Here is a 13,009-nt window from a genome sequence, read left to right as displayed (position 1 = left end):
GTGGCAAAAGGGGATTCTTCATATATGAAAAATTCATAGACTTTTTAAACGCTGGCTTGCAAAGTCTTTACCTGGGGGTTTTCATTCAACTTTCACTAGTTTCAATTGTAGGACATTTATTCACAGTTCAGTAATTTAGATCTACCACTATCCACAAGTGACTTTTATTGCATTGCAGGTTCAATCAGTGCATGCTTCTAATTTAAATATCAACAGTCATTTTTGCAACAGCTTTTAAAATGTAAAGCTTGGTTAGTTTCCTCGTTAAATATATATTCTATCATGAATCAAAATAAATTAGACGAGACGTCGTATTGTATTTTCTGATATCACTAATTGAGTCAACTCTATAGCGAAATGTATAGCCATTAATTTTTAAGTCTGAAACAGTTTTCCCTACCACCCCTTTATTCACAACCAATCCTTTTAATGATCTAGTTAGTATTCTCGGGAAAAACTAAAAAATCAAATATACATATTAAATCAATAATAAAAGCAAACAGGGATGTAATACAAAGTTTATGTGTTGATGGTAGAGTAATTAACGGTTAGTAATTAACTGATTGTCCTGGTGTTGTAGAATGGATATTATTTCCTTCTCATATTAGCACAAAGTTCCATATGACTTACTGCAGGATCGCGTACGTTGGCGTTTAATTAGCCTGAACGACTTCACAAGCCAGTTATATTTTTCTCGTTTTTATGATGAGTAAATCTTAAAATATATCACATATGTAGACGAGATTAATTTAACAATTTATGTTTTTCGAGTTATGGATAATTTAAACGTAGCTATATGGTTTCATTCTGGTGTGTTTGATGTTGTAGAAAGAAGAAACCAACAGACAGACATTTTTACTTGGAACATATCATGAGGTAAGATTTTGTTTACCATTTTTTACTTGGAACATATACTGAGGTAAGATTGTTCCATACATCTATTCTTGAGACATATCATGAGGTACGAATTTTTTCCACTCATTTTTTCTTAGAACATATCAAGAGGTACGAATTTGTTTACCATTTTTTACTTGGAACATATCAAGAGGTACGAATTTGTTCCACACATCTTTTCTTGAAACATGTATCATGAGGTACGAATTTGTTTACCATTTTTTACTTGGAACAGATCAAGCGGTACGAATTCGTTCCACACATCTTTTCTCGGAACATATCATGAGGTAAACTTTGTTGCTCACAATTTTACTAGGATCATATATTATGAGGTAAGAATATGGTCTCCACATTTTCAATTGGAACATATCTTGAGTTCAAAATATGTCTCCCACATTTTTACTTAAAACATATCTAAGGTAATAAATGTTTCCCTAAGTCACATGTGATAATTTCTTCAAAAACGTGTATCTCATGCTTAGTTTGTGTAAATGATACACATCTATTGCTTTCGATTTAATTTTCTAATCATATACATTTCATTTTGGTTTGAAACTTACGAAAGTTCCATCGACATGAAATAGCAGGCAAGTGATTGTCGGTTTTTGAAAATAAAACATGGACTTTATTTTCCCGAATAATTTCATGGCAGATGTGAGGCATTTCATATGCTTAATTATCTTCCCTGATAATCGTCACACATGACCTTACATATAGGTTACAATACACCATTAGATTTTATGGGCGCAGCCATTTTATGAGCATAACATGGTATTCAGAATTAAGAGTATGGCGAATCCTGATTGGTCGATATGTGCGCCCGTTATTTTTTATTATTAGAGACTTCGTGCACTCTGCTTTATACAAAAGGCAAAATAAAAATTATTCCGTAGCCCTAAAGGCACTGAGATGACTTTTCAACGCTACGACAAGACACGTATTTTTAAGGGTAAAATTGATAGGCATGGGAGATAAGTACAAAATACGCTAAGAAAAGCAACGCGAACCTATATTTTTTGGACCAAAAAATACTGTCCTAATAACTTTTCTTTGATTCTAGCAAGGTTTCGTTAAGAAAATCAACTTTCTAAAGTCTGTATCTCGAAAAAGGCTACCATTGTCGCCTATGGGGAAATTAATTGTTTATTTTAACCTATACAGCATCGACATTTCTTTATCATAGTGCTCAAAAAGTGTCAAAAACAGTCATTTTACTTGACATTTGATGTGAAACCGTATTTTTTGGTGACAAATGAAATATTGTTTATCTAGTTTTTAAGCTATAGTCTGTTTCGTATTGGTATTGCATTTTACCTTAGAAACAAGGGTGGGCTCGACTTTTGACTTACTGTGGAACGAATATGTCATTTTCTGAAGTTCTGCTGATTTGTTCGAAAAGAGCAAGTACACGTCTAGAGTTTGTGAATATAAATCGATTTTTAAACATAACAATCTCGACCCAAGTGCTGTTATCGAGATTACCAAATTCAGCGAAAATGTACGGAAATGATCTCCTTCGAACATTGAAATTTTTACACGAATAACAAACTAAAAGAATAAAAAAAGCACGCCATTTTGTAGTTAACAAACAGTTATCGATGTCAAAACACAAATATTAACACATATTCTATATTTTGAAATGCTATAGTCTGTTTCAAAAATGTACTTTTATACGAAAATGGTTTCATTTAAAACTGTTATTCAAAATTCACCGTAGTAGTAATATATTGGATTGGTTTTGTTATCAATATAATCAGTACTTAATGATATATAAAGAATCATCGGAGAAAGTGGGCATAATCTTCAGTCCTTTTTTAACAGAACCGCATTTACTCAAAAAAAAAGATTTTTTTTCTTCACATTTTTCGACTGGGGTCACCTCCGATAAAAAATTGTGAAAATTCAGAGAGTAAAGCCAGAACGGTTTGAAGATGATTTATTTGTGACATATATATTTGTGCATCTAACGCACTATGAATTGCACGATACAAGAAAGTATTAAATACCGTATAGGTTACAATACACCATTAGATTTTATGGGCGCAGCCATTTTATGAGCATAACATGGTATTCAGAATTAAGAGTATGGCGAATCCTGATTGGTCGATATGTGCGCCCGTTATTTTTTATTATTAGAGACTTCGTGCACTCTGCTTTATACAAAAGGCAAAATAAAAATTATTCCGTAGCCCTAAAGGCACTGAGATGACTTTTCAACGCTACGACAAGACACGTATTTTTAAGGGTAAAATTGATAGGCATGGGAGATAAGTACAAAATACGCTAAGAAAAGCAACGCGAACCTATATTTTTTGGACCAAAAAATACTGTCCTAATAACTTTTCTTTGATTCTAGCAAGGTTTCGTTAAGAAAATCAACTTTCTAAAGTCTGTATCTCGAAAAAGGCTACCATTGTCGCCTATGGGGAAATTAATTGTTTATTTTAACCTATACAGCATCGACATTTCTTTATCATAGTGCTCAAAAAGTGTCAAAAACAGTCATTTTACTTGACATTTGATGTGAAACCGTATTTTTTGGTGACAAATGAAATATTGTTTATCTAGTTTTTAAGCTATAGTCTGTTTCGTATTGGTATTGCATTTTACCTTAGAAACAAGGGTGGGCTCGACTTTTGACTTACTGTGGAACGAATATGTCATTTTCTGAAGTTCTGCTGATTTGTTCGAAAAGAGCAAGTACACGTCTAGAGTTTGTGAATATAAATCGATTTTTAAACATAACAATCTCGACCCAAGTGCTGTTATCGAGATTACCAAATTCAGCGAAAATGTACGGAAATGATCTCCTTCGAACATTGAAATTTTTACACGAATAACAAACTAAAAGAATAAAAAAAGCACGCCATTTTGTAGTTAACAAACAGTTATCGATGTCAAAACACAAATATTAACACATATTCTATATTTTGAAATGCTATAGTCTGTTTCAAAAATGTACTTTTATACGAAAATGGTTTCATTTAAAACTGTTATTCAAAATTCACCGTAGTAGTAATATATTGGATTGGTTTTGTTATCAATATAATCAGTACTTAATGATATATAAAGAATCATCGGAGAAAGTGGGCATAATCTTCAGTCCTTTTTTAACAGAACCGCATTTACTCAAAAAAAAAGATTTTTTTTCTTCACATTTTTCGACTGGGGTCACCTCCGATAAAAAATTGTGAAAATTCAGAGAGTAAAGCCAGAACGGTTTGAAGATGATTTATTTGTGACATATATATTTGTGCATCTAACGCACTATGAATTGCACGATACAAGAAAGTATTAAATACCGTATAGGTTACAATACACCATTAGATTTTATGGGCGCAGCCATTTTATGAGCATAACATGGTATTCAGAATTAAGAGTATGGCGAATCCTGATTGGTCGATATGTGCGCCCGTTATTTTTTATTATTAGAGACTTCGTGCACTCTGCTTTATACAAAAGGCAAAATAAAAATTATTCCGTAGCCCTAAAGGCACTGAGATGACTTTTCAACGCTACGACAAGACACGTATTTTTAAGGGTAAAATTGATAGGCATGGGAGATAAGTACAAAATACGCTAAGAAAAGCAACGCGAACCTATATTTTTTGGACCAAAAAATACTGTCCTAATAACTTTTCTTTGATTCTAGCAAGGTTTCGTTAAGAAAATCAACTTTCTAAAGTCTGTATCTCGAAAAAGGCTACCATTGTCGCCTATGGGGAAATTAATTGTTTATTTTAACCTATACAGCATCGACATTTCTTTATCATAGTGCTCAAAAAGTGTCAAAAACAGTCATTTTACTTGACATTTGATGTGAAACCGTATTTTTTGGTGACAAATGAAATATTGTTTATCTAGTTTTTAAGCTATAGTCTGTTTCGTATTGGTATTGCATTTTACCTTAGAAACAAGGGTGGGCTCGACTTTTGACTTACTGTGGAACGAATATGTCATTTTCTGAAGTTCTGCTGATTTGTTCGAAAAGAGCAAGTACACGTCTAGAGTTTGTGAATATAAATCGATTTTTAAACATAACAATCTCGACCCAAGTGCTGTTATCGAGATTACCAAATTCAGCGAAAATGTACGGAAATGATCTCCTTCGAACATTGAAATTTTTACACGAATAACAAACTAAAAGAATAAAAAAAGCACGCCATTTTGTAGTTAACAAACAGTTATCGATGTCAAAACACAAATATTAACACATATTCTATATTTTGAAATGCTATAGTCTGTTTCAAAAATGTACTTTTATACGAAAATGGTTTCATTTAAAACTGTTATTCAAAATTCACCGTAGTAGTAATATATTGGATTGGTTTTGTTATCAATATAATCAGTACTTAATGATATATAAAGAATCATCGGAGAAAGTGGGCATAATCTTCAGTCCTTTTTTAACAGAACCGCATTTACTCAAAAAAAAAGATTTTTTTTCTTCACATTTTTCGACTGGGGTCACCTCCGATAAAAAATTGTGAAAATTCAGAGAGTAAAGCCAGAACGGTTTGAAGATGATTTATTTGTGACATATATATTTGTGCATCTAACGCACTATGAATTGCACGATACAAGAAAGTATTAAATACCGTATAGGTTACAATACACCATTAGATTTTATGGGCGCAGCCATTTTATGAGCATAACATGGTATTCAGAATTAAGAGTATGGCGAATCCTGATTGGTCGATATGTGCGCCCGTTATTTTTTATTATTAGAGACTTCGTGCACTCTGCTTTATACAAAAGGCAAAATAAAAATTATTCCGTAGCCCTAAAGGCACTGAGATGACTTTTCAACGCTACGACAAGACACGTATTTTTAAGGGTAAAATTGATAGGCATGGGAGATAAGTACAAAATACGCTAAGAAAAGCAACGCGAACCTATATTTTTTGGACCAAAAAATACTGTCCTAATAACTTTTCTTTGATTCTAGCAAGGTTTCGTTAAGAAAATCAACTTTCTAAAGTCTGTATCTCGAAAAAGGCTACCATTGTCGCCTATGGGGAAATTAATTGTTTATTTTAACCTATACAGCATCGACATTTCTTTATCATAGTGCTCAAAAAGTGTCAAAAACAGTCATTTTACTTGACATTTGATGTGAAACCGTATTTTTTGGTGACAAATGAAATATTGTTTATCTAGTTTTTAAGCTATAGTCTGTTTCGTATTGGTATTGCATTTTACCTTAGAAACAAGGGTGGGCTCGACTTTTGACTTACTGTGGAACGAATATGTCATTTTCTGAAGTTCTGCTGATTTGTTCGAAAAGAGCAAGTACACGTCTAGAGTTTGTGAATATAAATCGATTTTTAAACATAACAATCTCGACCCAAGTGCTGTTATCGAGATTACCAAATTCAGCGAAAATGTACGGAAATGATCTCCTTCGAACATTGAAATTTTTACACGAATAACAAACTAAAAGAATAAAAAAAGCACGCCATTTTGTAGTTAACAAACAGTTATCGATGTCAAAACACAAATATTAACACATATTCTATATTTTGAAATGCTATAGTCTGTTTCAAAAATGTACTTTTATACGAAAATGGTTTCATTTAAAACTGTTATTCAAAATTCACCGTAGTAGTAATATATTGGATTGGTTTTGTTATCAATATAATCAGTACTTAATGATATATAAAGAATCATCGGAGAAAGTGGGCATAATCTTCAGTCCTTTTTTAACAGAACCGCATTTACTCAAAAAAAAAGATTTTTTTTCTTCACATTTTTCGACTGGGGTCACCTCCGATAAAAAATTGTGAAAATTCAGAGAGTAAAGCCAGAACGGTTTGAAGATGATTTATTTGTGACATATATATTTGTGCATCTAACGCACTATGAATTGCACGATACAAGAAAGTATTAAATACCGTATAGGTTACAATACACCATTAGATTTTATGGGCGCAGCCATTTTATGAGCATAACATGGTATTCAGAATTAAGAGTATGGCGAATCCTGATTGGTCGATATGTGCGCCCGTTATTTTTTATTATTAGAGACTTCGTGCACTCTGCTTTATACAAAAGGCAAAATAAAAATTATTCCGTAGCCCTAAAGGCACTGAGATGACTTTTCAACGCTACGACAAGACACGTATTTTTAAGGGTAAAATTGATAGGCATGGGAGATAAGTACAAAATACGCTAAGAAAAGCAACGCGAACCTATATTTTTTGGACCAAAAAATACTGTCCTAATAACTTTTCTTTGATTCTAGCAAGGTTTCGTTAAGAAAATCAACTTTCTAAAGTCTGTATCTCGAAAAAGGCTACCATTGTCGCCTATGGGGAAATTAATTGTTTATTTTAACCTATACAGCATCGACATTTCTTTATCATAGTGCTCAAAAAGTGTCAAAAACAGTCATTTTACTTGACATTTGATGTGAAACCGTATTTTTTGGTGACAAATGAAATATTGTTTATCTAGTTTTTAAGCTATAGTCTGTTTCGTATTGGTATTGCATTTTACCTTAGAAACAAGGGTGGGCTCGACTTTTGACTTACTGTGGAACGAATATGTCATTTTCTGAAGTTCTGCTGATTTGTTCGAAAAGAGCAAGTACACGTCTAGAGTTTGTGAATATAAATCGATTTTTAAACATAACAATCTCGACCCAAGTGCTGTTATCGAGATTACCAAATTCAGCGAAAATGTACGGAAATGATCTCCTTCGAACATTGAAATTTTTACACGAATAACAAACTAAAAGAATAAAAAAAGCACGCCATTTTGTAGTTAACAAACAGTTATCGATGTCAAAACACAAATATTAACACATATTCTATATTTTGAAATGCTATAGTCTGTTTCAAAAATGTACTTTTATACGAAAATGGTTTCATTTAAAACTGTTATTCAAAATTCACCGTAGTAGTAATATATTGGATTGGTTTTGTTATCAATATAATCAGTACTTAATGATATATAAAGAATCATCGGAGAAAGTGGGCATAATCTTCAGTCCTTTTTTAACAGAACCGCATTTACTCAAAAAAAAAGATTTTTTTTCTTCACATTTTTCGACTGGGGTCACCTCCGATAAAAAATTGTGAAAATTCAGAGAGTAAAGCCAGAACGGTTTGAAGATGATTTATTTGTGACATATATATTTGTGCATCTAACGCACTATGAATTGCACGATACAAGAAAGTATTAAATACCGTATAGGTTACAATACACCATTAGATTTTATGGGCGCAGCCATTTTATGAGCATAACATGGTATTCAGAATTAAGAGTATGGCGAATCCTGATTGGTCGATATGTGCGCCCGTTATTTTTTATTATTAGAGACTTCGTGCACTCTGCTTTATACAAAAGGCAAAATAAAAATTATTCCGTAGCCCTAAAGGCACTGAGATGACTTTTCAACGCTACGACAAGACACGTATTTTTAAGGGTAAAATTGATAGGCATGGGAGATAAGTACAAAATACGCTAAGAAAAGCAACGCGAACCTATATTTTTTGGACCAAAAAATACTGTCCTAATAACTTTTCTTTGATTCTAGCAAGGTTTCGTTAAGAAAATCAACTTTCTAAAGTCTGTATCTCGAAAAAGGCTACCATTGTCGCCTATGGGGAAATTAATTGTTTATTTTAACCTATACAGCATCGACATTTCTTTATCATAGTGCTCAAAAAGTGTCAAAAACAGTCATTTTACTTGACATTTGATGTGAAACCGTATTTTTTGGTGACAAATGAAATATTGTTTATCTAGTTTTTAAGCTATAGTCTGTTTCGTATTGGTATTGCATTTTACCTTAGAAACAAGGGTGGGCTCGACTTTTGACTTACTGTGGAACGAATATGTCATTTTCTGAAGTTCTGCTGATTTGTTCGAAAAGAGCAAGTACACGTCTAGAGTTTGTGAATATAAATCGATTTTTAAACATAACAATCTCGACCCAAGTGCTGTTATCGAGATTACCAAATTCAGCGAAAATGTACGGAAATGATCTCCTTCGAACATTGAAATTTTTACACGAATAACAAACTAAAAGAATAACAAAAAGCACGCCATTTTGTAGTTAACAAACAGTTATCGATGTCAAAACACAAATATTAACACATATTCTATATTTTGAAATGCTATAGTCTGTTTCAAAAATGTACTTTTATACGAAAATGGTTTCATTTAAAACTGTTATTCAAAATTCACCGTAGTAGTAATATATTGGATTGGTTTTGTTATCAATATAATCAGTACTTAATGATATATAAAGAATCATCGGAGAAAGTGGGCATAATCTTCAGTCCTTTTTTAACAGAACCGCATTTACTCAAAAAAAAAAGATTTTTTTTCTTCACATTTTTCGACTGGGGTCACCTCCGATAAAAATTGTGAAAATTCAGAGAGTAAAGCCAGAACGGTTTGAAGATGATTTATTTGTGACATATATATTTGTGCATCTAACGCACTATGAATTGCACGATACAAGAAAGTATTAAATACCGTATAGGTTACAATACACCATTAGATTTTATGGGCGCAGCCATTTTATGAGCATAACATGGTATTCAGAATTAAGAGTATGGCGAATCCTGATTGGTCGATATGTGCGCCCGTTATTTTTTATTATTAGAGACTTCGTGCAACTCTGCTTTATACAAAAGGCAAAATAAAAATTATTCCGTAGCCCTAAAGGCACTGAGATGACTTTTCAACGCTACGACCAGACACGTATTTTTAAGGGTAAAATTGATAGGCATGGGAGATAAGTACAAAATACGCTAAGAAAAGCAACGCGAACCCTATATTTTTTGGACCAAAAAACTACTGTCCTAATAACTTTTCTTTGATTCTAGCAAGGTTTCGTTAAGAAAATCAACTTTCTAAAGTCTGTATCTCGAAAAAGGCTACCATTGTCGCTCCTATGGGGAAATTAATTGTTTATTTTAACCTATACAGCATCGACATTTCTTTATCATAGTGCTCAAAAAAGTGTCAAAAACAGTCATTTTACTTGACATTTGATGTGAAACCGTATTTTTTGGTGACAAAATGAAATATTGTTTATCTAGTTTTTAAGCTATAGTCTGTTTCGTATTGGTATTGCATTTTACCTTAGAAACAAGGGTGGGCTCGACTTTTGACTTACCTGTGGAACGAATATGTCATTTTCTGAAGTTCTGCTGATTTGTTCGAAAAGAGCAAGTACACGTCTAGAGTTTGTGAATATAAATCGATCTTTTAAACATAACAATCTCGACCCAAGTGCTGTTATCGAGATTACCAAATTCAGCGAAAATGTACGGAAATGATCTCCTTCGAACATTGAAATTTTTACACGAATAACAAACTAAAAGAATAAAAAAAGCACGCCATTTTGTAGTTAACAAACAGTTATCGATGTCAAAACACAAATATTAACACATATTCTATATTTTGAAATGCTATAGTCTGTTTCAAAAATGTACTTTTATACGAAAATGGTTTCATTTAAAACTGTTATTCAAAATTCACCGTAGTAGTAATATATTGGATTGGTTTTGTTATCAATATAATCAGTACTTAATGATATATAAAGAATCATCGGAGAACAGTGGGCATAATCTTCAGTCCTTTTTTAACAGAACCGCATTTACTCAAAAAAAAAGATTTTTTTTTCTTCACATTTTTCGACTGGGGTCACCTCCGATAAAAAATTGTGAAAATTCAGAGAGTAAAGCCAGAACGGTTTGAAGATGATTTATTTGTGTGACATATATATTTGTGCATCTAACGCACTATTGAATTGCACGATACAAGAAAGTATTAAATACCGTATAGGTTACAATACACCATTAGATTTTATGGGCGCAGCCATTTTATGAGCATAACATGGGTATTCAGAATTAAGAGTATGGCGAATCCTGATTGTCGATATGTGCGCCGTTATTTTTTATTATTAGAGACTTCGTGCACTCTGCTTTATACAAAAGGCAAAATAAAAATTATTCCGTAGCCCTAAAGGGCACTGAGATGACTTTTCAACGCTACGACAAGACACGTATTTTTAAGGGTAAAATTGATAGGCATGGGAGATAAGTACAAAATACGCTAAGAAAAGCAACGCGAACCTATATTTTTTGGACCAAAAAATACTGTCCTAATAACTTTTCTTTGATTCTAGCAAGGTTTCGTTAAGAAAATCAACTTTCTAAAGTCTGTATCTCGAAAAAGGCTACCATTGTCGCCTATGGGGAAATTAATTGTTTATTTTAACCTATACAGCATCGACATTTCTTTATCATAGTGCTCAAAAAGTGTCAAAAACAGTCATTTTACTTGACATTTGATGTGAAACCGTATTTTTGGTGACAAATGAAATATTGTTTATCTAGTTTTTAAGCTATAGTCTGTTTCGTATTGGTATTGCATTTTACCTTAGAAACAAGGGTGGGCTCGACTTTTGACTTACTGTGGAACGAATATGTCATTTCTGAGTTCTGCTGATTTGTTCGAAAAGAGCAAGTACACGTCTAGAGTTTGTGAATATAAATCGATTTTTAAACATAACAATCTCGACCCAAGTGCTGTTATCGAGATTACCAAATTCAGCGAAAATGTACGGAAATGATCTCCTTCGAACATTGAAATTTTTACACGAATAACAAACTAAAAGAATAAAAAAAGCACGCCATTTTGTAGTTAACAAACAGTTATCGATGTCAAAACACAAATATTAACACATATTCTATATTTTTGAAATGCTATAGTCTGTTTCAAAAATGTACTTTTATACGAAAATGGTTTCATTTAAAACTGTTATTCAAAATTCACCGTAGTAGTAATATATTGGATTGGTTTTGTTATCAATATAATCAGTACTTAATGATATATAAAGAATCATCGGAGAAAGTGGGCATAATCTTCAGTCCTTTTTTAACAGAACCGCATTTACTCAAAAAAAAAGATTTTTTTTCTTCACATTTTTCGACTGGGGTCACCTCCGATAAAAAATTGTGAAAAATTCAGAGAGTAAAGCCAGAACGGTTTGAAGATGATTTATTTGTGACATATATATTTGTGCATCTAACGCACTATGAATTGCACGATACAAGAAAGTATTAAATACCGTATAGGTTACAATACACCATTAGATTTTATGGGCGCAGCCATTTTATGAGCATAACATGGTATTCAGAATTAAGAGTATGGCGAATCCTGATTGGTCGATATGTGCGCCCGTTATTTTTTATTATTAGAGACTTCGTGCACTCTGCTTTATACAAAAGGCAAAATAAAAATTATTCCGTAGCCCTAAAGGCACTGAGATGACTTTTCAACGCTACGACAAGACACGTATTTTTAAGGGTAAAATTGATAGGCATGGGAGATAAGTACAAAATACGCTAAGAAAAGCAACGCGAACCTATATTTTTTGGACCAAAAAATACTGTCCTAATAACTTTTCTTTGATTCTAGCAAGGTTTCGTTAAGAAAATCAACTTTCTAAAGTCTGTATCTCGAAAAAGGCTACCATTGTCGCCTATGGGGAAATTAATTGTTTATTTTAACCTATACAGCATCGACATTTCTTATCATAGTGCTCAAAAAGTGTCAAAACAGTCATTTTACTTGACATTTGATGTGAAACCGTATTTTTTGGTGACAAATGAAATATTGTTTATCTAGTTTTTAAGCTATAGTCCTGTTTCGTATTGGTATTGCATTTTACCTTAGAAACAAGGGTGGGCTCGACTTTTGACTTACTGTGGAACGAATATGTCATTTTCTGAAGTTCTGCTGATTTGTTCGAAAAGAGCAAGTACACGTCTAGAGTTTGTGAATATAAATCGATTTTTAAACATAACAATCTCGACCCAAGTGCTGTTATCGAGATTACCAAATTCAGCGAAAATGTACGGAAATGATCTCCTTCGAACATTGAAATTTTACACGAATAACAACTAAAAGAATAAAAAAAGCACGCCATTTTGTAGTTAACAAACAGTTATCGATGTCAAAACACAAATATTAACACATATTCTATATTTTGAAATGCTATAGTCTGTTTCAAAAATGTACTTTTATACGAAAATGGTTTCATTTAAAACTGTTATTCAAAATTCACCGTAGTAGTAATATATTGGATTGG

General features: G+C 32.5%; 1 protein-coding gene across 2 annotated transcripts in view; it reads left to right on the top strand.

The window, feature by feature from the left end:
- Positions 1-297: 297 nt before the first annotated feature.
- LOC134725889 (uncharacterized) overlaps positions 298-13,009 on the top strand; it is a 37,871-nt gene continuing 25,159 nt past the window's right edge. The window contains exons 1-2 of one of the 2 annotated variants that reach the window (XM_063590153.1): positions 298-547; positions 829-876. In XM_063590153.1, the coding sequence (XP_063446223.1) occupies positions 872-876 (5 nt within the window). In that variant the 5' untranslated portion in view covers positions 298-547; positions 829-871. Of the gene's footprint in view, positions 548-828; positions 877-1,160; positions 1,182-13,009 lie in introns of those variants that run through there. The other variant, XM_063590151.1, reaches the window with a different exon arrangement.

Source organism: Mytilus trossulus, chromosome 7 (assembly GCF_036588685.1).
Source record: "Mytilus trossulus isolate FHL-02 chromosome 7, PNRI_Mtr1.1.1.hap1, whole genome shotgun sequence".
NCBI lineage: Eukaryota > Metazoa > Mollusca > Bivalvia > Mytilida > Mytilidae > Mytilus > Mytilus trossulus.
This window is presented reverse-complemented; position numbering and strand designations above follow the sequence as displayed.